General features: G+C 58.9%; 1 protein-coding gene across 6 annotated transcripts; it reads right to left on the reverse strand.

Moving 5' to 3' along the window:
• Positions 1 to 1,978: 1,978 nt before the first annotated feature.
• Positions 1,979 to 23,888, reverse strand: PNPLA6 (patatin like phospholipase domain containing 6). Of its 6 annotated transcripts, none has more exons than XM_043590230.1 (35): positions 23,736 to 23,888; positions 22,578 to 22,646; positions 22,427 to 22,495; positions 22,001 to 22,088; positions 21,747 to 21,829; positions 21,478 to 21,575; positions 19,375 to 19,515; positions 19,121 to 19,280; positions 18,688 to 18,768; positions 18,346 to 18,474; positions 17,894 to 17,974; positions 17,641 to 17,803; positions 17,364 to 17,447; positions 16,980 to 17,089; positions 16,687 to 16,854; positions 16,516 to 16,593; positions 12,127 to 12,332; positions 11,739 to 11,870; positions 11,536 to 11,659; positions 11,051 to 11,164; positions 10,746 to 10,821; positions 8,669 to 8,812; positions 8,390 to 8,453; positions 7,952 to 8,120; positions 7,604 to 7,786; positions 7,291 to 7,409; positions 6,940 to 7,096; positions 6,483 to 6,599; positions 6,326 to 6,395; positions 5,770 to 5,886; positions 3,892 to 4,193; positions 2,912 to 3,028; positions 2,605 to 2,701; positions 2,403 to 2,512; positions 1,979 to 2,272 (listed from the first exon to the last, which is right to left on the reverse strand). In XM_043590230.1, the coding sequence occupies exons 2-35, from the start codon at positions 22,578 to 22,580 to the stop codon at positions 2,198 to 2,200; spliced, it is 4,029 nt and encodes a 1,342-aa protein (XP_043446165.1). In that variant the 5' UTR covers positions 22,581 to 22,646; positions 23,736 to 23,888; the 3' UTR covers positions 1,979 to 2,197. The 6 variants fall into 6 exon arrangements, with proteins under 6 accessions (XP_043446165.1, XP_043446166.1, XP_043446163.1 ...); XM_043590231.1 differs by having other exon boundaries at positions 8,669 to 8,809; positions 23,736 to 23,882; XM_043590228.1 differs by lacking the exons at positions 5,770 to 5,886; positions 22,427 to 22,495; positions 22,578 to 22,646; positions 23,736 to 23,888 and adding an exon at positions 5,973 to 6,089 and having other exon boundaries at positions 22,001 to 22,338.
• Between the last annotated feature and the right edge of the window lie 51 nt (positions 23,889 to 23,939).

The following is a 23,939-nucleotide window of genomic DNA, read 5'->3' on the forward strand; positions in this document are numbered from 1 at the left end:
AGAGGAGTGCTCTCCAAGCCCACAGAGTCACTGTTAGGGGGCTCGGCCCACCCCAGCTGCCCCTGGGCCACTTCAAGGCGAGGAGGGGAGCTTCAGGTAAGCATCTAGAAGACAGCGCATACGTGAGCCCCAGGGCTGTTCTCGCTCAGCACAGCCTCTCTCTGGACAACGTCATGGATCCCCATGTCATCAATCTCCACCACTGCCCTGGTGCTTCCGACTGGTCCCAGCACAAATCTCTCTTAAGTCCCCAACCCAAATGTCCAGAGCCCCCACCATCTCCCTTCGGACGGCCCCTCAAGCTCCTCACACTGAACGTGGTCAGAACAGAGCCCAGAATGACCCCCTACTCCTGTTCCTTTCTCCACATCCCATCTTGACAAAGAGGTCCCTCCCTGGTCACCTATGCCACGGTGCCCTTGTCCCTTGCCGTCCCCTGCGCCCTGCCCCCCGGTGTGCATCAAACTCTGGATTCTGGCAAATTTTCTTGTGAATGTCTCGGACATTGTCCCTCCTTCCCCTCCCTGGGTCCGCTGCCCCAGTCATCTCTCCTCGGTCCCTTGCGAGCCATCCCCTTCTGGAGACACAGATCTGACTATTCCCCACTCAAAAACCTCCCAAGGCCAGTGTGTTGCTGGTGGGAAGGTCAAGTGGTATAGCCACCGTGAGGAAGAGTGTGGCAGTTCCTCAAAAAGTTAAACCGAGCATGACCGTATGACGCGGCAATGCCACTTCTGGGTCCACACTCAGCGGAAGTGAAAGCAGGGATATGTATATGCCCGTGTTCACGGCACCGTTGCTCACAACGCCCCCAAGGTGGAAGCAGCCAGGAGCGTCCACTGACAGGTAAACAAATGAACAAGACGTGATCCATCCGTACAACGGAGTATCATTCAGTCTTAAAAAGGAAGGACGTTCTGATGCCTGCTACACGGATGACACTTGAGGGCGTCATACTTAACGAAATAAGTCAGTCACACCGAAGGACAAATACTATCTGATTTCATTTATATGAGGTCCCTGGAGGAGTCAAACCCATAGAGACAGAAAGTAGCTGGTGGGTGCTGGGGCTGGGCGAGGGGGAGTTAGTGCTTAATTGGGGCGGAATTTCAGTTTCGGGTCAGAAAGTTCTGGAGGGGGACGGTGGGGATGGCTGCACAACGGTGCCACCGAATTTTGCACTTAACGGCATGTGGTAAAGGCAGTGACTGGGAGCCCCCAAAAGGCCTTCAGCACACAGTAGGGGCGCCGGCTGGGAGCCTCGAGGGGCCCGGGCTCAGGCCCAGGCTAGAGCCCAGTAGCGACAGCTGTAGTGACAGTAGCAGTGGCATCTGATGGGGCACTTACTACCAGCGTCACTTCACAGTTGGAGCAGGTGAGGCTCAGAGTTTCAGCCACAAGCCTGAGGCCACCAGTAAGAAGCCAGCCTGGGGCTTCACACCAGGCAGTTCGGCTCCACAGTCTAGACACACCAAGACGGTGACTGAGAACCCCTGGGGACAGGTCTCCGCGCGCCGTCGGGACTGGCTCATTCTGTACGGCCTCAGCTCAACACACAGTAAGGTCATGCCTGGGAGTCTCTGAAAGTTTGTGAGCTCCGTGCATGCGTGTGCGCCCACATGTGCCTGCGTATTTGCACAGGGCATCCTTTGGGAGCCAGGCTCTGTTGCGCACACAGTAGGCACACGTAGCACACAAAGCACGTGCACACAGTAGGACCAGCCAAGGGCAGGGGGAAAATAAGGGGTGCCAGGGTGGGCACCCAAGAACACCTGTGATCCCTGGGGGTTGCCTGTGGCATTCGGAGGTCCTGTGAATTCTGAGAGCCCTCAGGGAAGCTGGGCCTGAGGCTGGGCAAGGGGGCAGCAGGGGCGGGGGCTGTGACAAGCTCAAGGCTGTCTCGGCCCCAGCTCCAGCCATCCCAGTCATGGAAGGTGGGGTGAGGTGCCCCCTGCACCCAAAGATGACATGAGGCCACTTCCAAGAGGGGAGGGTTTATTGGGAGTAACTGATCCAGGGTCCTCAGTGCGGTGCTGTCCCTCCCCTCGGGGGCAGGGCAGTCCAGTGTGTGCGCCCTGGGCGCTGGGATCAAGGGGGACCCAGGAGGGTCGCAGGCATAGCAGCAGGCAGAGAGGGAATGAGCCACCCCCACAGGGCTCGCCCCCAGCCCAGCCCCAGGGGGACCCTCTCGAGGTCCTCAGGCATCCACAGCCGAGCTGGGAGGGTCCGGGGGCGGGCAGCGCCGGTGCCGGAGAATTGACTTCTCCTCCTCCTGAGGGGACAGGAGTGCCACACACACGTATCAACACGTATCACAGAGCCCGGGATGCTGGTGCACGCCGCTCGGCATGCATCAGCCATGTCACCCCACCTTGGGGAGGGCCTGGGCCACTCACTCTCACCATCTCAGAGGCGGTGCTGGGGCTGGCGCCCTCGGGAGAGCCCCCTTCGTCCCGCGAGCAGTCAGGCCCTGCGTCTTCCTCATACTCTGTCAGGCAATCTGACTCCTCTCCTGGAATCAGGGAGCAAGGTGAGGTGTGGGGCCAGGGGCCCACCAATCCCAGGCCCAGCCCCACCCTCCTATGAGCGACCTGGGCCCCTCACCATCAGCACAGCCGTCGGAAACGTAGCTCGTGGGCGGCTCAATCCGGGACACGATCTCTGCCAAGTCGGTGAAGCCAGAGCTGGGGAAGGCCAGCACCTGTGGAATGCAGGTGTAAGTGAAGGTCTCGGGGCCTCTGTGGGATCCTGGAGCATCAGGGCCTGTGGTGTTTTGGGGGCCCGAAGATCCTAGGGGGAGTTCTCTGGTCTGAGGGTCTCAGCTAAATTCAAGGAGGTCTGTGGTCACCTGAGACGGGTTGGGGTAATCTAGTTTTAAGAGTGGCCCCACTGGGGTAGGTCACGGGCTTACATCCGCACGGCGGCTCTCATTGAGGTCAGCAGACCGCCGGTCCGTGAGCATCTTCTCAATGATGTCGCCCCTGCTCCAGCCCCCAAACACAGCCTTCCCGTACTGGTAGCCCACATCCTGCAGGAGGCAAGAAGGCTGAGGCCATGCCCGCAAACCCCACTCCCCTAACGGTCTTCTCTGCCTCCCCTTCTCTCCTCAGCTCTGTTCTGTTGACCTTTCCTTGGCCTCTCAACAGCCTGATGCTCTGGGGGAGCTGGCATTTGAGACTAAACCTATTTCAGGGCCAGCCATAGGTCGCACACTTGTCCCCACGCTTCTCATCCTGTGCCCCTGTCAGACATTACCAATCAATCTCTCTACGTTCTTTCCCACTCAGCCCTGTGCAGTGTGCCAAGTACCAAATGGCCTGAGATGATGTTGTGTAAGCTTATTTCAAGGTCTGCAAAAATGCAATACGTCTGTAGATATCACCATCTCCCGTGCCCGTGACAGACGTCACCAATCCATCACGGCACACTTTCCTAGTGAGCCCAGAAAGGGGATCAGACTTTTTTACTCAGGGCTCTGGTCAGCAGCTCCCAGTCAATTTCAGCTAGCATGGGCTAGGACATATTTTTCAGGTCAGTGGCAGGTGACATATGCACTGCTCCACACCTCTCCCATGCTTGTGGCAAACGTTACAAACTGACCAATGTTCTCATTCCCACCGATGAAGAAAACGGCTTTAGAAATCGCTAGACAGTGCTTCAGGCAGTGCAGCTGGCACATAATGGGAATCTTAGTTCTTACACGGCACATGCACAGCCACATTCACTTGCCACACGCACTGCAGACATCACAAATCAATTACCGTTCTGTTCCTCACAGATCCCATCTGGGAACGGAGCCCTAGAATCCTTCCCCTCATGTTGCTCTGGGCTCTAAGTAGTAAAGCTCTGTCAGCCCACCATACAGGCACCATGCCACTCCCACCCGCTCACATAGATCTGGTCGAACTTCCCGAAGTCCATGGTCTTGAAGCAGTCGATGGGCGGGCGCAGGTACTCGCAGTAGGAGCTGGACTTAACAACCTCCAGCTGCCGCACGCAGGACACGTAGGCCAGGCGAGACTGGATCTCAGCCATGTCTGGAACCTTGATCTTGTCTGTCCAGGGGTTTAGCCGCTTCCACAGCAGCCACCAGCCAGACAGGCTGTCCCCGTAGGTACTGAGGTCCGTCTCATCCTGGCTCCCCACATCGATGGCGATGACCGTCTTGGCACCCATGCTGCGGGCGATGTCCGCTGTGGGGCCGGGGGCGGTCAGCAGGTGGCTCCCCGCCAGAGCCCAGGGCAGGGAAGCTCAACCCAGTCCCACAAACACCATCATGCAAAAGGTCACACACGAAAAACCATGCAAACAACAAGCCGGTATGCAAAGGGCATGGGCATTGATGCCCATGACATTGAGGAGGTAGGGTCAGACGGTGGAGCTTTTAGGTCTGGGGAAGTGGGGCCAGAGGGGTGGAGAAGATGGAGGTACAGACAACATCGCTGGGGAGGAAACACAAAGTGAGACACGTGGGGGGGGGGGGGCAGAGGTGTGGAGGGAGTGATAAGGAGAGACAGGGTGGTGAGGACACTAGGAAACGGAGAGGCAGGAAGATACAGTCACAGAGGCTGGAAGACCAAGGGGCAAGAAAACAGACACGGAGACGCGTGGACGTCAAACCACAAGGGAGAGACATGCAGAGATGCAGGGAGAGCAACAGAGATTTTCTGGGCAGAGATATCAGAGATTTGGAGGGAGAGAGGATCTGGGGGGAGATCTGGGGCTGAGACGGGGACAGAGAACAATGAACAGGAACAAGGAGGTTCAGAGAAACAGGACAGAGGGGTGAAGGGCGGGTGATGGCCCGGTGAGGAGGCCGGTGTGTCTGTGGGTCTGTGTTTCCACGTCCGTGTGTCCCACTGAGTGTCCCCGAGTGGGTCTGGGAGGGCCTGGGGGGATGGGGACAGGGTCCTGCAGCCAGGAAAGAGACCTGAGTCTCCATCAGACTTTGCCTGAGTACCTCACGAGCTTGTTTGTGTGTCTCGGAACACGTGCCCACGTCCGTGCGCCTGCACGAGCCTGCACACGCCTGCCACCCGTGTGTGTCTCGTGTGTGTGTGTGTGTGTGAGCACGCACACCTCGGCGTGTGTCGTCTCTGTGCACCCACCTGGACGGCCCTCGCAAGTCTCCTAGCGCCTGTGCACCTACGGATCTGTGCACACCTGCTCACGTGCGTGTGGCTGTTAGGCTGTGCGTCTGTGCAGAGCACCGATGGCGGGGGTTTGCCAACGTTTCCCGTAAGGGGCCACAGAGAAAACAACTCCGGCTCTGCAGCCACGTGGTCTCCGTCACAACCGCGCGCGACTCTGCCATGGCGGCACGGAGCGGCCACGAGACAGAGCGTGAACGACTGGGCGTGGCTGTGCGATTTCATTTGCAAAATCAGGCCGGGGGCCGGATTCGCTGTCGTCTGCTGACACCCCCCCCCCCCCCCACCTTGGCCTGCGGGCCCCGGGAGCGCGCGTGTACCTAGCCCCTGCATCTGTTCGTATGCGCTCGCTTCGGGGTATGTGACACGTCGAACTGCACAGCTGGCCGCCTGCCACCGGCGCGGGTGAGGTCAGCAGGTAAGCGCGAGAGCTTCACTCGGTCGCACGGGTGCCCCCCATCTGTGCGTGTGCGCTCGTGTGTGTCTGCGGCAGCGTGGAGGGACGGGCGTGCGAGGGCGTGGCCTCCCGGGCGCCTGTTTGTGTGCCTGCATGTGGGCCCACCTGCTCACGCGTGTGCTGTGCGCGCTTCTGCGTGGGAGCGAGGGGGCAGCCACTTGCCTGGCAGGTTGTTGATGTAGCCGCCGTCCATGAGGAGGTGCCCGTCCTTCGGGTCGCACAGCGGGGGCAGGTAGCCCGACAGCGTCATGCTGGCGCGTACGTATCGCCACAGGGAGCCTGCCCGGCGGGACACACAGACACAGACACGCACAGACACGCTCAGACACGCTCGGAGGCCCGGCCAGCCCGGTGGGCTCGCTGACCTGGCACGTTGTTGACGTAGCACCCATCCACCAGCAGGTGCCCGTCCTTGGGGTCGCAGAGTGGGGGCAGGTAGGGACAGTAGGAGGCGCTGGCCCGGACGTAACGCCACACGCAGCCTGCGGGGATGGCGGTGAGGGGGTGAGGGGCCTGACTAGCCTTCCAGCCCCCCACCCCTGAGGACAGACATACCTGGGGCCTCCGGGGCATTAGTGGGTGGTGGTTAGTGCTCGGCCCTCAGGCCGGGGCGGACGGTCACTCATGTTAACAACGTCCCAGATGCTCAGCTGCCCTCCCCGCACCCCCTCCCGACTCGGCCACAGAGGTTGTCGTGGGGCCGGCTGGGGGCACCCACCATCTTTGTGGACGCGCATGGCTGAGGCGGTGATGTCCGTGGTCACGTTGAAGTACGGGAGCCACAGGTCCTGTGGGGACAGGGACCAGGGTGGCAGAGGAGTGGGGGCTCCCGCAGGGAGCAGCAGGGGCAGGGCAGGCAAGGGAGGAGGGCACACCTCGATCTGCTTGTCCTGGAAGACGCGGTGAATGCCGCGGTTGAAGGCCGACCCGGTGAACATGGAGGTGACGGGGTACGTGAGGTCCAGCACCGGCTCCACCACCGAAGTCATGTTCTAGCGGCAAGGAGGCCAGTGAGGGTCAAACGGGAGTCGCGCGGGGTCACTAACAAGGGGGTCACAGAGGGCCCTGATTGGCTCCAGCTGGGGGCCAGGTCACTAACCAGGAGGTCACAAAGTCCTGGTGGCATCTGCTATTGGGGTCCAAGTGGGGTTCACAAATTAAGTCAGGAAAAGGGCAGAAAGGGCTCAGGGACCCTTTGGGGTCAGGTTTCAGGGTGCTCCTCTTGTGGTGGGTGGGGGTGGGCCTGTCCCCTCCTGCGGTGGGTGGGGGTGGGCCTGTCCCCCACCCCTCCTTCCCCCCCCACTTCCTCCCCCCTCCCCCCCCAACACACACCTTGGCCCACTCCCGGGCCCGCTGCTTAGTGCGGCTGGCGCTTCGCTCCTCAGCGTACAGGGCACCGATGAAGGAGCCGATGGACGTGCCGCCCACCAGGTCGACGGGGACCCCTGCCTCCTCCAAAGCCTTCAGCACGCCGATGTGTGAGCAGCCCCTGCAAAGGGGAGAAAACCCAGGGACTCCCTGGAGATCTCCCACCCCCGCCCCCCCAACCAAGGACTCCCCTTCTCCCATCTCCCCAGGCAACCAGCAAGCGCCAGCCCCATCCCTATGGGAGGGCTCCCAGGGAACAAACCCCACCCCCCAGGCACCGCAACCCCACTCTTCAGGACAAGCCCCACCCCTCACCTGGCACCGCCCCCGCCCAGCACCAGGGCGATGGTGTTGCCTGTGAGCACCCGCGCCAGGCGGGAAAAGTCGCTGTGCCGGTCCGCGCGCTTCGAGAAAACCTTCTCATAGAGCTCGTGCTGGGATGCAGGGGGCGGGGGGCGCGGGGGAGAGAGAGGCGACGCATGAGGATGGGGTGCAGGAGGCGGTACCTGGGCCTCCGCGGCACCGCTCCGCCCCCACAGCCCCTAGGCCCCGCCCCTAGGGTGCTCCACCCACCCACACCCCGCCCCTCCCGCCTCCCGCGGGGCCCCTCTCCAAGTGCAGCCCTCACCAACTTGGCTGGGCTGCGGCGAGAGAAGAGGCGGCGTGGACAGCGCAGATGCAAGTGCCCAGAGCACCAGCTCCGCATGTTGAGCCACTCAACGGTGCGCGTGGGGCCCGCGCCCTCCTCCCGGTGCAGCAGCACCAGCTGCTTGAGGGCGCGCACCGCCGTGTTCTCCAGCATCTGCTCCAGCTGTGGGGTAGCGGAGGGTGGAAGTCACTGATCGTGGGTCATTTCCTCCCCGCCCCAGCCCCCGGCTGAGCTTGGGTCCCCGCTCTCCTAGCCCCACGGTGAGGGTGTGCGGGCCCGGTGCAGGCACGGGAGGGCGGGGTCACTGTGTGCGTGCGGTCTCCGGACCTGGCCAAGAGTGGGCTCCTGGTCACCCAGGCCCACGATGAGGATGCAGTCGGCCTGGCGTAGGCAGCGCACAGTCCAGGGTGTCAGCGACGCGTCAGTCTGGTACAGCACTATGCGGTGGGCATCCTCCTGCTGGGCCAGCCACCCTGACAGCCGGAACTCTTGGATGCTGGGACAGGGGTTGGGGGTGAGCCATCCTGGGGGCTGGTCAGGGGTCCCACACCTCCCGGAAACCATGCAGCTCCATTCCGGGTTGGAGGGTTGGAGGGGATCTTAGACCCCTGCATCCGCGCCCTCCAGGGGCGATTCAATCCACGGGCTCCCATTGACCGGAGGATGGGGCGCATGCTCCTTGGTTCACAGCCCAGAACTCAACCGGAATTGAAAGAATTCTGGGCTTCAAGTCCATCCCCACGTCCTCAAACCCCAAACACATACCTATCCAGGGCAGAAGCCCCTAGGCGGGCCCGGATGATGTCACTGTTGAGGAGAAGGGTTGGACCTGGGGATGGGTGAGGATGAAGTTAGGAATCCAGGCCAAGAGAGAGGGGTGCAGGGTTGCGGGGAGCGGGGGGGGGGGGGGGGCAGGGAGGCTCTCCTATAAGAGAATCCCCCCCCCCACTCCCGGGTCCACCCCACCCTCACTGGCCAATGCTCCGCCCACGTGCGCCCCGCCCCACCCAATGGCCTCTAGACACGCCCCTTTCCCCGACTGACCAATCGCTTGCAGAGCATGCTGCAGCTCCAGGGTGAAGGCCACCATGGGCACCTCGGCGCACACTGGCAGGACCGCCACGGTTGCCAAGTTGCTGGCTGGGTTGGTAAGTTCCGAGTGAGGGGGGACGCCGAGTCCCGAGCCTGCTGAGTCCCGAGTAAAGATTTGTTGTGCAATCGTGTCCGGAGGGTAGACCTGTCTCCGCCTCCTCCTCAGAAATCCCGGGCCCTCATCCCTTAGCTGAGGCCTGGTGAAGCCACAGCAAAGGTAACGGCTTCGGTACTGGTCCCGCAGCCTCACCCCGTCCCCCGTCTTGATAAGACCTATCCATGTGAACTTCGATTTGGGGCCTAATCTCCTCAACAGGACCCATCACATAACTCTACATTATATGTCTGCATGGACAGATCCGTGCTCCCACACCATTCTGGCCTTGGTGCCTCTGTCCACTGAAGGGACTTAAACGCAAAACTAGGCAGAAACATCCACTTGCTTCTCAGTTTCTCCACTAACCTCCTACACCAAGCCACGAACCCCTCTCTCTTGCCTGGAGCTCTCACTGCCTCCTCCCCTCCAGATGCTTCCCAGTCTGAATAAGCTTAAATGCCCCTCCCAGGCTCCAGGCCCCGGCCTCCATTTCTCCTGCTCGCTCCCTTTCATCCGTGAAGCGGTCCAAAGCCCCCAAATCCTGTGTGGGTCTTCCTAGTTCCCCTCCAGGCCCTATCTAATTTGTCAAGTCTCAGCTCATTGTCCTCAGGCCGCCCTCCCTCCGCTAGACCTTTTGTTTTCTTCACTGTATGTATCAGCTTGTGACATCAGGACTTTTCTTTGTGTTTTTCAAATACCTCGCTTGTGGGGCGCCTGGTTGGCTCAGTCAGTTAAGCCTCGGCTGTGGCTCAGGTCATGATCTCCGGGTTGGTGAGTTTGAGCCCCGCATCGGGCTCTGTGCTGACAGCTCAAGAGCCTGGAGCCTGCCTCGGACTCTGTCTCTCTCTCTCTCTCTGTCCCTACCCTGCTCAAACCCTGTTTCTCTCTTAATTAATTTAATTTAATAAACATTAAAATACCTCGCTTGTCGAGCTGTAAGCCCTTTTAGAAGCTTTGTCTGCCTACGCACTCTCCCCACTCCCGTGCCCAACACAGTGCCTAGGACGTTAGGTGCTCCCTGGAAAACTTTTCTGTATTTCATCAACAGAGAGACTCTCAGGGGTCTGAAATCTTGACGTTTCTGCGCCTGCGATTGCCCCAGAATTGTGACAAGGGTGGACGGATGGCCTGATGGAAGTGAATGGGCATTTGTATACATGGGCCAAGACAGGGGAAAAAATGTCAGGAAAGACCCTGGGCGTGGGGGCGGTTCTTAGCCAAGGGTCACCACTGCCCATCCCCCATCCAGGCATCAAGGCCGAAGGGGCCTAAGAAGACCCTGGGGATAAAGAAGGGCAGGCGTAGAGGTTGCTGGGCTGATCCAGGGTGGGCTTGCCCTCACAGAGAATCTCAGCGCCTTACTCCCACATGCCTGTTACCCGACTCCATTCCCCGAAGGACCCTAACTCAAGGAACCACACCTCCCAGCAAACGCTGGAACAGAGAACAACCCCTTCCAGCTTGCCCGTCACTTCAGAAGCCACTCCCCAACAAGACCCTTGACCCCACCCCCCACCCCGACGGACTTCATTTCCCAGCATACTCCTTTAAGGACTCCCTCTACAGTGGGCTCAAGATGTGGTCCCTAGCCCGCCCCGTAGGCCCGGACACCCACAACCCAGCTTGCCACTAAAGACTCTGCCCTTCAGCACTGCCGACACTTTAGATTCCATTAAAAGCATGGCCGGGGGTCTAGGTCTCCGTTTCCGGCCTGCCCAGGAACCCGAACTCCATCCCCCTCCCCGCCCCCACAGCAGGCACCGGAAATCCATCAGATCCCACCCCCCCCTCCCCGCTTCAAGCCCCACGCAGAGCGTGGTTTCTACACCCGACTCCATCTCCCAGCATGCCCAGGGCTTAGGGCTCCCTCTCCCGGCGCGTTCTAGGCTTACGACTACATCCCCCAGCATTCCCGGGGCTGCCGGCTCTCACCCGGGAAGGGTCCTTGCAGCTGCTGCAAATTCCCCAAAATTTTCTGGCTCAGCAGGTGGATGAGGCGGGTTACGACCTGGACGTGGGAAAGCGGCGTTCCAGTGAGACGAGAGGGACAACTTTTCCCTCCTCCTACTCGGTTGCCTGCGTACCCCTTGCCCGGGCCCCGCCCCCAAAGAGCCCTGCTCTTACTGGGGGGGTTTCCACCTCCTCCCTAGGGCTCTATTCCCCCCCCCCATTAGGCCCTGCCCCCTCGGGCCCTCCCCTCCATTAAGGAGACCAGCCCGCACAGCACCCAGCAGCACCTGCGGGTATCGACGTTTGATGTGGCCCAGGGTGCCCTCGGGGAGTTTGGCCAGCTCCGTGTCGCGCACCGCGTGTACCGTCGTGGCACGAGGCTGTCGTGTCAGCGCCTCCACCTGGGGGACCGCGTGCGTGACCAGGGCTGCTTGAGCCGGGAGGTCTCGGGTAGGAAAGGGGAAGCCGACCGTGGGTGCAGAGAGGAGGCGGTCCGGCCCTACCCCGACGGTCCCCCGATATGGGATGGAAGATCAGGCCCCACGACTCATTAGAACGTCGGGGAGAGGGACCCATGCGGCAGGGGTCGGCCGGGGGTGGGGGGGTTGTCTCCTCTTCTGATAGAAGTCTGGGGAGGAGACCCATGAAGACTCCCCACCCCAAGAAGTCGCCCCCTCCTCCCGCCCACGGAAGGGAGCCGCCATCACCGTCCCATCAGACTACCTGGGACGCCGTGTTTGTTGGGAGGAGCTGGGGAGGGGGGGGTGCTTACCACGCCAATGAGGTCGCCGCGGCCGTACTCGCCCACCAGCTCCTTCTTGCCGCTGCCGCGCTGGATGACGCTGCGCAGCCGCCCATTGAGCACGATGTAGGTGCAGTCGGAGCGGTCGCCCTGCCTGGGGTGGGGAGCGGGTGAGACGGGGTGGGGGCTGCCACGGGGTGGGGGCTGCGTCCTAGGCAAGGCCTGAGCTGCACCTGTACAAAGCGCGTCCCGCCTCCACCGCCGTCCAGTCGATGGCAAAGTCCATCTGGCGCACGAAGGGCGACATCCTCGCGGCCACCGTGTGCGCGGCGCTCAGCACCACACTGGGCTGTGCACGCATGATCCTACAGGGGACAGTGGGGGGTGCGTGAGCCGGGGGAGGGGAGCTGGAAGGGAATGTCCTTGGGAAGTGGAGAGGGCCCGTGATGGCCTGGTGGTGGGAGCAGAAGGGCTCAAAGCTGTCCGGGGAAAGGCACCGGGCATGGGGGGGGGGGGGGGGGGGGGGTAGGGGGGGGCTCTGCCCCAGCACAATGGGGTCAAGTCGGGCCCTCCAAGTACCACTCCCACCCCAACACTGGGGGGGGGGGCCTCCCGCCATACTCATAGAAGTCAGACTTAGAGATCCTCAGGAAGGTGCAGTCTCGCTGGGCTCTCAGTGTGAAGATAAGGGGCTCCCCGGTGAGCACCGCCAGCTGACCCACCAGCTCTCCGGGTTGTGCCACGAATAGGCACACGTCCTCCGCCTTGTCGATCATGCGCTGATACACGTGCAGGCAGCCCCACAGCACAAAGTGCAGGCTCACGTCCTGGGGGGCAGAGGCAGAGATGGGCACGGGGGCAACACTCCCACCCTCAACTCAGCTCAGTGCACCCCGAGGAAAAGCTAAGGGGAGGGAGGAAACGCTCTGCAGTGCTCTGAGCTGCACAACATACCTAATTTCCATTGGGCACCCACGGTAGCCATTAGTAACGGATTAACAAAATCTGAGACCAGATTAAGGCCCATAAATTCTTTTTTGAAGATTTTTTTTAAAACAAGTTTACTTATTTTGAGAGCGAGAGCGTGCACAGTCAGGGAAGAGGCAGAGAGAGTGGGAGAGAGAATCCCAAGCAGGTTCCTTGCTGTCAGCACGGAGCTCAATACCCACAGACCATGAGGCCATGAGATCATGACCTGAGCTGAAATCAAGAGTCGGGCTCTTAACTGACTGAGCCACCCAGGCACCCATGAGATTTTTTTTTTTTTTAAAGTACTCTCTATGCCCAACACGGGGTTCAACTCATGATCCTGAGATCAAGAGTCCCATGCTCAACCGACTGAGCCAGCCAGGTGCCCCAAGCTCCATAAATTCTCTCCAACATAGCCGGCAAGAGGCTGCAAGGGCTATGGAGGGGGGTGGCATGGCTGAGCTTAAGCCCTCTGAGTTTATGCAGGGCAACTAGTTAGCCCATGGAAGAATAAATTTGGACCCTTACCTCACACCATATAGAAATGGATCAAAAGACATGGAGGTAAAAGGTAAAACTGTAAAACTCATAGAAGCAAATATAGGGCTCAGTCTTTGTGACTCTGAATTTGGTGAGGAATCCTTAGATATGACACCAAAAATAAGAGCAACAACACAAACTTGATAAGTTGGACTTAATCAAAATGAAAAACTCTGAGTTTCAAAGGACACTGATTCAAGAAACTGAAAGGACAACCCAGAGACTGGGAGAAAATACTTGCAAATCCCCTATCTGCTAAGGGTCTTGTATCTGGAATACATAAAGAATTCTTACAACTCAATAACAAAAAGACAAATGACTCAATTTTAAAAAAATGGTCAAAGTCTCAGTGAAAGGGCGGGCCTACGCCAGCCGACTCCATCTTTTTCTGTGTCCTTCACCTTGACCACACCTCCTCCCCTTGAGTAAACCCTCCCTCACCTGCCGGACCCTTCCCCAGGACCCCTCCCCAGCCAATCGGCTGAGGCCATAGCCATTACCTCACCAACTGCCCCCAGGCCTCAATAAAACCTTTGTCCTTTTGAAACTCGCTCTCCTTCCCTGGTATCTCACCTCTGCTTCGGTGCAGGTAGGGGATTGAGGTCGAGCTAGCTCGAATAAAGGCTCTTTGCTTTTGCATCGGACTCGGCTCCCTAGTGGTCTTTGGGGATCACGAATTCTGGGCATAACATCAGAATAGACACTTCCCCAAAGAAGGTAGACAAATGGCCAATAAGCACATGAGAAGATGATCAAAATCATTGATCACTAGGGAAATTCAAATCAAAACCATGAGGGGCACCTGGGTGGTTCAGTTGGTTGACTGTCTGATTCTTGATTCCAGCTCAGGTCATGATCCTGGAGTCGTGGGATCAAGTCCCGCATTGGGCTGAGCTAAGCATGGAGCCTGCTTGAGACGCTCTCTCCCTCTGCCCGTCTCCCAGGCGTTCGTGCACGCGCTCTCTCTCAACACAAAAAACACAACCACGAGACGCTACTGCACGCACTGGGATGACTAGAATCAAAATGTGTTAGAGAGGATGCAGAGAAACTACAACTGTCACCCACTGCTGGTGGGAAGGTAAAACAGAGCAGCCGCTTCGGAAAACAGTCTGGCAAAAGTTAAAAGCAGTCTACGGGGCGCCTGGGGTGGCTCAGTCGGTTAAGCGTCCGACTCTTGATTTCGGCTCAGGTCATGATCTCACAGTTCGTGAGTTTGAGCACCGTGTGGGGCTCTGAGCTGACAGCCTGCCCAGGGTTCTCTCTCTCTGCCCCCACCCTGCTTGTGTGCTCTCAAAATAAATAAATAAATTTTAAAAAGAAAGTCATTAAAAAATTTGATAGTGTTGATGGTTGCACAACTCTGAATGTCCTAAAAACCACAGACTTCTCTTTAAATGCATGAATTGCATAGTATGTGAATTACATGTCAAAAAAAGTATCCCCAAATATATATATAATATATATACACACACACACACACATACTTTGCTCCCAGTTCCCTTGTTCCACTGCATCTCTGTTGACCTCCTTTTGTCTCCTAGAGGTCAAATATCCTATTTCCACCACAGGACATTTGCACAAGCTTTCCCTCTGCCTAGAAAGCTCTTTTCTGCCCCTTGCCCATAATTAATTCCTCCCCCTCCTTCCTCCTTAGCTGGAGGTTACTTCCTCAGAGGTGCTACCCTGCCTAAGCCAGATTTTGTAAAGGCAAAAACATCTTTTATGTGTATGCACTAAGCACATGATTTTACAAGAACTGGTGTCATTCTTTTGAACGCAAGGTCTGTCAGAACTGTGGGTTTTCCTAAGGGCAGGGGCCTTACTGGTATCTCCTGCCTCTGCAGTCCCAGGACACACACACAGCTGCTGGAACCCTCTAAGAGAATTTCCAGATTCGGTTTGGGATATGAATGGGGGTTGCTAAAGTAATCTGCCATTTTGTCATCAGATTGGGAAGCAAGTCTCTTCACTGCAGGACTTCTCAGAGCCTTGAATATGCTAATAGAGCTTCCACAAAGGGATTAAATAGCCAACATTCCAGAAACCTGTTTGAGCACAGATCCCTTGTTTGTAAGTAATACAGGTGTTCCAAGAAGCACACTTTGGGCAATACCTGTGTAAAGCAGAGTTTCATAACCTCGGGACTGGATAAATCTGCTGGGGGTGGGGGGGGACTGTCCTGTGCATTCTTGCATGTCTGGCCTTCACCCACTAGATGCCAGTAGCACCCTCCCAAGTCAATAAAAAATGTCGCAACACTGGCAAATGTCCCCTGGGGGGTAAAAATGCCCCCATTTGCAAACCAGTGGTATGAATTTCTGGAGGGAGAGAGACACAGCAGATTAACATCCCTGACAAAGTTCTGAAGAGCCCCCCGACACCAGGAGCCTCGCATGGTTGTAGACCAGTCTGGTCCACTAGCAGGCCAGCTGGGACTGGGTTGAGCCCCCTGGTCTCGCAGATAAGCAGCGCCCAGGGGCCCCCCCACAAGAGCTGCGGTGTGACCCCACTTCCTCAGCCCCAGATTGCGAAAGCCGCACCCAATTTCCTCTGTAGAAAGGAGCCCAACCTTGCAATGAGCAGCTTGAGGCATCTGCTCAACCAACAGGTCAAGTGATAGAACAGTATCTCAGCCGGTAGCAGGCGGGCCACCCCCAAATCCACACCCCCCTCCCCAAGCCTGGGGCCCCCCTGGCCCTCCCCTGAAGTGGGGTTGCAGTCTCAGTGCCTGAGTCCTGTCACGCCCCCCCCCCATCTCCCCATGAGCTGCTCCGCCCCCTCCCCTGGGCCTGTCACCCTTGAACACCTCAGGTTCAGAACTATTCTTTATCCCTCATGACAATTCTAGCAGGTAATTACCATTATCACCCCATTCTGTGGATGAGGAAGTGGAGAACGTTTCTGATGACATGCCCAAAGTCACAGAGGGAGTCAGGGCAGAGTCTGATTGCAACTCTGGCCCCCTCAGTCCAGAACCCTCCTCCTCCTCCTCCTGGCTTCTGGACTATGAAATCATGACTAGGCCTCAGTTGCCCCACGTGCACACCAGAGGGACTCCTGCGATACGCTTTCCTACACTTGCTGGGTGCTACCAGGAAGCACTGAAATCCAGCTCCAGGGGCTGGTTCACGGCCTCTGGGTCCAGATTCTGATCCACACACACTTATCGCATACCCACCCCAGCAGGGGCCCAGGACGAGAGGCACACAGGATGTGAGCGCATACTGAGGAACGGAAAGGTCAGAAAATACAAGTCACAGGAGAGGCCGGGGCAGGTAAGAGAGATCTAGGGGTCGGGGGTCCTATGATAAAAGGTTCAAGGGTTGGAGAAGAAAGGTCGATAGGTCCAGAGGACATAGGGATCAGGGTCATAGCACCTAAGATCAGCGGCGGAAATCACATACTCGGGGATCTTCATACAGGATCAAAGGGCAAGGATCAAGGGTCAGAAAGAGGTCTGGGGTCAGAGCTGCATTAGAGACCAGGAGTTAGCCTCACCTGGTCCCCCTGGCGGGCGATGACGGTGCCAGCTTTGGCATGATGGAGCAGGACCCGGCTGTTGAGGAGGGAGGGGTCCTGGAGGGAAAGCGGGGTTGAGATGGGCCTGTCCGCCCCCCCCCCGACCCCGACCCTCCACCTCATGTGCCCCAGGACCCCACGGCCGCCCACCTCGATCCGCATCAGTTTGGCCAGCTCCCGCTTCGCCGCCTCAAAGATGCTGCTCGTCTGGCGTCCCTGGTAGGGCCCGAAGGGGCAACCCCCCGTGGCCAACTCCTCCTCACAGAAGCTGTGCTCACAGGCACCCGCTGGCTGCTCCCGGGGCTCCTGAGTGGGGGTCTGTAAGGGACAGGGCCTGTGACCTCTGTGCTCCCACCTGACCTCCTCCCGAGGACGCCACCGTGCACCAGGCTGGGGTCCCGGGAGGGCGCTGGGGCGAGGTGGGGGAGAGGGCAAGGCCTCACCCGAGCGGGAGCCGCCTGGGGCCCCCCTGAAGCCTCTTCCTGCAGGGACACGGAGATCCGGCCACGCTCATACGCCATGTCAAAGTCCGAGCGGGGGCCACCCTGCAAGCCTGCCGTGAGCAGGAGGCATTTTACAAAAACAACAAAGACGCGAGTGACCACACTTGACTTATGTGCCGAATCCCGCCTCTGTGCAGACAGGACTACTCCGTGACCACTCCTTCCCGCAGAATCCTTCTTAACCACCTCAGTGATTACCCGCCGAAAAGCCACACGAGTGCTGCCAGTATTCCCACTTCACGGATGGGGAAAATCAAGACCGGGACCCCTACATTCAACCCAGAAGCCTGATGGCCTCCCCCGCTCCCCTCCGGCGCCCCAAACCTGAGATGTCCACTGGCAGAGAGATGCAGCGACTCAGCAGCGGGGCGGAGGGGGCCTCCAGAGAGGTGGGCTTCACCGGGTCCCCTGCGAGAGACACGTGTTCAGGCTCCGGCCCCTCAGAGCCACCACGCCTGAAGCTCGGATGACGTGGTAGGGAACTAGGAAAGCGATTCCGATGGCTCCCTGAGGCTAGGGATCCCTAGGGGACCGGACAGGAGTCAGACTTGGGTACCCAGCTAAGGGGTCCTCGGGAGAGGGCTGGGGTCCTCTGGGATACCTGCAGGTCCAGGCAGCGGGGCCCCAGTGGGGTCAGGTGGCCGGCCGGGAGTCTCCCTTGGCTCCTCAGTGGCGGAGGCACTGACCACCCGCTTGGAGCCACGCACGGGGCTGGTGCGGGCTGGGAGGCCAGGGCTGGGGAAGAGGCGCAGGGGCTGGATCTCCTGGGGACAGAGAGCACCCTGGTGGTACCACCCGGGAGGCACGCGTCCCACCCCCAGCCCCGTGTTCCCTGTACTCCCGGCACAACTCACGTGGCTGAAGAGCTCATTGGTCAGACCCAGGTAGTTGTGGAGCGCCAGGAAGGTAACCCGCTGCAGCCTCACCATGATAATCTGCAGGGGTGTGGTCGGAGGGGGCGGGGCCGGGGAGAAAACTGGAGGTGAGACACTGCGGGACAAGAGCTGGGTAACAGGAAGGCTGGGAGGAAGCATTACGGGGCTGGAGTGGAGGGAAGGTCCAGGTCGGCTCAGCAGTGAGGGGCTGACCCGGGGCAGAGGGCCAGCCAGGGAGAAACCCACAATCAGGTGGCAGAAGATGGGGGGGAGCAGGTGTGGAGACAGCTGGAGGGAGGGGACAGGGCCCCCCTGGAGCTCTGCCTGCTCAGGGCCCAGAGCACAGCTTGAGCCCCTGTTGGCTGCTGAGTCCCAGCCCACAGGTGCCCGTGGCGGTCGGGTAGGTGGAGGGAGACAGAGGGCCCGCTGACCTGCACCACCCGCACCAAGCTCTCGGGGTACTTGGTGAACACGGCAGAGAAGGCCTCCACTGGCAGCCGCAGCACCGTGGAGTCTCGGGCCGCCCGGGCGGACACAGTGCGCTGGGGGTGCTGGTGGCCCTGGGGGCGCGGGGGAACGAGGAGACTCAAAATCAGGGGCTATGAGCCCCCTTCCCGCTCCCCCAGTCCTTCCCAACGCCAGTGCCTTGAGAACACTGGCGGCACCCGAGGGAACTATCGGAGATTGGCGTCCCTGAGACGACCCTCTCCAAACCAGCCCTCCGACTTTGTCCTCACAGCCAGCCTCCTCGCCCCCCAAGATCGACCACTCACGGTGATGACGTCCAGGATGCTCAGGAGGCTGTTGACACTGTCCCCAGGGACCACTTCCTTCACCACACACTCCTTCCCGTCCTGAGACACCGGGAGGGGAGTGGGGGGCTGACCACAGCTGTCCCCACCCTGCCAACAGGCATTCCACCTCCTGACCACACCCCTGGCTCTCGACCTCACCACCCAGTGATCACTGACATCCCGATCCCGGCACCCACCAAATCTTTGACCAGCATCCATTTCCTAGGCATCACTAACTGTGACTGCTGACGATGCAGACCACCCCGACAGCTTTGGGCATTCATTCCCAACTCCTGCCCGCACATCTCAGAAGACTACTACCCTGCTGACTGACAGCAATGCCCATCCCGATAACCAGTGCCCATTCCCCCTGCCCATCTCCCTCTGGTGCCCCCTTGGGTGGTCCACTCACAGGCCCTGGCAGACAGAGCTCCAGCAGCCCATCCTGCACCACATAGATACTGGCATCCGGCTGGCCTGGCCGGAAGACGTAGTCACCCTGGCTGAGACGCTGGAAGACCATGTGTCGGCAGAGCTCCAGGAAGAGCGGCTTCTCGAAGTGGCCCAGCACCCTGTTGGATGGGGGAGGGAGGAGGAGGAGGAGGAATGCAGGAGGTCAGGTGAGCCCCCAGCTCTGCAGCCCCCCGCCTGCACCCCAACACTGACCGGACATTCTTGAGCATGTAGAGCACCTCGGAGGGCAGGTGGGAGTTAGCCAGGTCACCCTCCGTCAAGTCAGCTTCAAGCACCGAGGGCGGGGGCTCCTTCCGTTGCAGTGTTGGGGCCTCTTTTTGGATGCGCAGGATCCTGGTGGGAAGAGAAGGGTGCAGGGGGCGTGTAGGGAGAGGGCTCGGGCAGACCTGAGACTCCACACAGCCTTTCCCCCAAATCACAAAAGACAGGGATCAGCAAACTCTGGCCTCCTACCCACTTGTGTAAATAAAGTTTTATCGGCACACACGCAATTCACGTTCATTTATGTTCGTTTACATATTACCTGCGGCTACTTCCGCTCAACAGCTAAGTTGAGTAATTGTAACGATCGTATGACCTGTAAAGCCTAAAATGTTTACTGATCTAATCCCTCACAAAATGAATTTGCTGGTTACTCCTTCACTAATTGTAAGCTTCTGAGGTAGAACCTATAGTTAGGCAGATCCCTGACGTAAGATACGGGCTGCCCCCCAAAATAGCACCTCTGTTCATCATGGGACCCTGAGACCATCTTTCTCAGCACAGACTAGACCCTGACATAATCTCTCTAACGCAAACAGATCTCTGGGGTGGCTTCCATCATATGAGGAGACCCCCCGTATGACTGTTTTGTTTTTTTAACGTTTATTTATTTTTGAGACAGAGAGAGACAAAGCATGAACGGGGGAGGGTCAGAGAGAAAGAGGGAGACACAGAATCCGAAACAGGCTCCAGGCTCTGAGCGGTCAGCACAGAGCCCGACACGGGGTTCGAACCCACGGACCGCGAGATCATGACCTCAGCCAAAGCCGGACACTTAACCGACTGAGCCACCCAGTCACCCCCCGGTCCAACTGTTTTGATCTTTGCAAAGATCCCTGAGCTAGCCCTTATGCCCAGATATCAAGAACCCTGAGATGACGCCTTTGATGGTCACGACTCCTGAAATAGCTCTCATCATGTGTGGAGAGTACAGATATAGCTCCTCTGCTAACCATAGACCTGGGAGAACCCTTCCTGGCAAGGCACAGTTACTACTGAGATGATCCCTCCCCTGGTCACAAGACTCCTGACATAGACCCTTTAGTATGACCAGACCCCTGAATTAAACTCCATGATACAGAGAAATCCAGACATGGCTCCTTTTCTGATCAGAAAGATCTTGGGCTAGCATGTACCCAGTTCACAGAGAGCTGAGATAGCCCTCTGAAGGTCATGACGTCAGTGTAGCTCCTTTAGGGTATGCACACACTGAGACCACCCCCGCGACATAAACACACACGAGATATAAACCCTCAACCGACCACAGAGAATCTAAAGCTACCCACTGCTTCTCAAGCCCTAAAAAGCTGTGTGATAACACAACTGTTGATCATGAACAGCCCTGGGATGACACCCTCAAAACAGACCTTCAGGTATATTCCATGATGTCAGGAGACCGACCTCAGAGCCAGCTTCCAACTTAGAAAGATCCCTGGGAGGGCCTTTCTCACAGACTCTGAGATAGCCCTTTGCTGATGACATGGCCCCCAGACATGCCCTCCTATGCTTCTTAAAGCAAGAAGATTCTTGAAATAACTCCTGGCAGTACAGAAATGCTTAAGACAGCCTCCTTAGTGTGGGAAGAACTCTAAGGCAGGTAACATAGAAAGATGCTTTTTGACGGAGAAATTGCAGAGATACCCCCAGAACGCAAAAGCTAGAGACAGCCCCTCCAGCAGGTCACAGAAACACCTGAGTGAACCCCAATGAATCACTTCTTGGGTGGGGAGACCCATGAACTAGCCCACATGGCAAACTAGGAGGCAGACCCCTACGTGTATTATAAAATGTCTGAGATATGGGCTGGAGGTAACGGGCTCACGGACACCCCTGTGGTAGGGGAACATAGCTGAGAGAGCCCTCGGGGCACACAGACACCAGAGACAGCCTGTCTGGTGTGGGAGAGCTCTGAGATAGCCCCTCTGAGTCCGTGGGGTTCAAAGAACCCTTAGATAGGCCCTTTGCTGTGGGCTGATTACTCAAAAGGTCCCTGAGATGGTCCCCCAGCGCCAGGTACACCCAGTACAGCCTTACTTCTTGGCAATGTTGAGCATCTTAAGTTTCTTCTTCATGCGTGGCCGGGAAGTGGTGGAGACCGAAGCATCCACCAGGGAGGAAGTGGATTGTGATACCTAGGAGAATTAAGGATGGGGGATGGGTGAACTGCCAGTTCAGACCTAAGGGGAGAAGGGACCAGATCCAGAGACGCGTACTCAAGGAGGGCGGGCTTACTAAGAGGTGCAAGAGGGAAAGGGTAGAACCTCTGTGTGGTCGGCAAGGACCCCAGGAGGTCCTAGACTCACCTTCCGCATAATCTTCCGACCATAGAAAAGCACTTTGTCCCTCTTCCGGAATCGATACCTGGGACCATCCGGGGCTGGAGTCTCTGGGGATAAGTGGGGAGAGAAGCACTCTGAGCTCCGCGCAGACTCCACGCGACCAGAGATGAGGACCCTGCCTGGAGACTCCCGTAAGTCCCATCTCTACTGCCTTAGGGCCCCGGACATTTCAGCTCCCTACGCCGCAGCCTCCCCGGAGGGGCCCTCCGGGTCCTCACTCTGCACTCGCAGTCTCCGCACCAGCAGGAGGATGAATACGGCAGTGACCAGCACCGCGACTCCAGCCCCAATCATCACGCCCAGCACCTGCGGGATGAAGGGCACTGGCTGCGCATCGCATATCCGGCCTGCCGAGCCCTCCACGGAGGCCGGGACGCCCCCGTCCCCATCCCACTCCGCCAAGTCCCCGGCCCCCGAGGAGGTCACAGTCGGCCCGTGACTCGATGCCCCCATCTGCAGAATGGGCCGGCGCTGCTCCCTCCCCGGGGGCGCAACTCTTTTCCGGCGGCTCCGCGGCCCGCGGTGCACGCCGGGAAACGTAGTTCCGCCAGAACAGGCGTAACCAAGGTCTCACGGGACCGCGGTGAGCGCTGAGCATTTCGGGAATTGTAGTTCCCGCAGCGCCACACCTCCCCAACCCTTACCATTCCGGTTTGCAGCGGAGCTTCCATCAGTTGCTTCAGACTGGGAGGCAGGTCTGGTAGCCCTGAGTCCTAGGGAATACGAAGTAGAAGGAACCGGTGCAAGTCGTCGCTCTGGGCCCCCCTCTACCCTGCCTCAAGCCCTGCTCCTTACCATGAGCCTTGCCCCTTTCGTACGGGCCACCTGGATGGCGTTGCTGGCCAGAGGACAGCTGGAGGGGCACTGAAGAGCAGAGAAGTGGTGCAGGTGGACCTCGAGTCCCGGGCTAGGGAGTGGGGCGGAGGGGGGGGGGGGGTCCCTGGTTCCCCGCCTGGCTCCCGTCACCCATACGCTGGGCCGGCAGACGCCCCAGCGGTAGAGCCCCACCCTGGGGCTAAAGGGCAGCCTGCCAGACACCCAGTCAGCAGCCACTGCACGGGCGCCCAAGAGGACCGACTTCCTCCCGCAAGTGGCCCCTTCCTGGCTTCTTCCCTGCGGGATTGATCAATTCTGACCCAGCAGACGCTAGGCCGCACCCCCCTGCGAAGGCTGGATGGACCTTCCCAGGGAAACTGGGGTCTTCAAGCCACGGGGGTCGAGGAGACGACTGGCTTCTGACCTAAACCTACCCCTCGGGAAACCCACAGGCCGGGGCGCTGGGAGTGCTGCCGGCAAACTACCACACAAGGGGTCCTGGGGTGATGTCGAGGTCTCGGAAGGATCCCGAGATGCTCGGAGTGGGGCGGGGTCACAAGGTGTTCCTGGCTGATGTTGGAGCTTTACTGTCACGCATTAATAAAGTTATGGGGTCTCTGACAGTGTGGAGCATCACTGGAACTTTGGGAACGATGCTGGCGCCATTACTGACACGAAACCAGGGATGCTGGAATTACCGGGGGTCACTGTAAAGTTGCCGAGATTCCCAGGAATACAGGACTGTTACTGGGGAAACTGGGAGCTGGATGGGCACGTCCCAGCGGTCGTTTGAGCTAGAGAACCGGCCTCGGGATGAACGCTGGAATATTACTGGGGCTTTTCTGAGGGAATGAGAATGTTTCTGGCACGGCTGGAGTACTAACGGAAACTTGGGGGAGTCACTGGGCCCTTTAGAGACTACATGGAAAATTTACGGAGAACTAGGACCCTTTCACCCTAGCGCACACCCAGCTACCCGCGTGGAAACACCTGCCGGGAACTGGGGGAGGAGGGGGATGGGAACATAAGAGAGCCTGGGACTACCAGAAATCGGAGGACAGATCTTAGGAAAACCAAGGTCTCGCTAACGATCCCGGAAGGGACGCGTCTGCGGGGGCGACGAAAACCCGGACTCACCCAGGGGGCCGCAGCCAGGCTCCACTCTGCGCCAACACCGGTAGCTTTCCGCCCGGCGCCGCAGGCGCGGCCCCTTTAAATCACTCACCACAGGGCGCCCCGCAGCCCCGCCCCCACCAAGGGTCCACTGTCTGGCGCAGCCCGTTACGCTGTTTGGCGACGCCTTAAAGGGACCGAGACCTGTGGGCGCAGGGAATGCCCCTC

Source organism: Prionailurus bengalensis, chromosome A2 (assembly GCF_016509475.1).
Source record: "Prionailurus bengalensis isolate Pbe53 chromosome A2, Fcat_Pben_1.1_paternal_pri, whole genome shotgun sequence".
NCBI lineage: Eukaryota > Metazoa > Chordata > Mammalia > Carnivora > Felidae > Prionailurus > Prionailurus bengalensis.

Excerpts from the sequence above, each read along its gene's own strand:
- PNPLA6 (XM_043590228.1), bottom strand. The coding sequence starts at position 22,235 with ATGGGGGCATCGAGTCACGGGCCGACTGTGACCTCCTCGGGGGCCGGG. Across the intron at positions 21,830-22,000 it reads GCGGAGACTGCGAGTGCAGA|AGACTCCAGCCCCGGATGGT; the intron begins GTGAGGACCCGG and ends ACTTATCCCCAG. Across the intron at positions 2,702-2,911 it reads ATGAGAGCCGCCGTGCGGAT|GTGCTGGCCTTCCCCAGCTC; the intron begins GTAAGCCCGTGA and ends TGCATTCCACAG.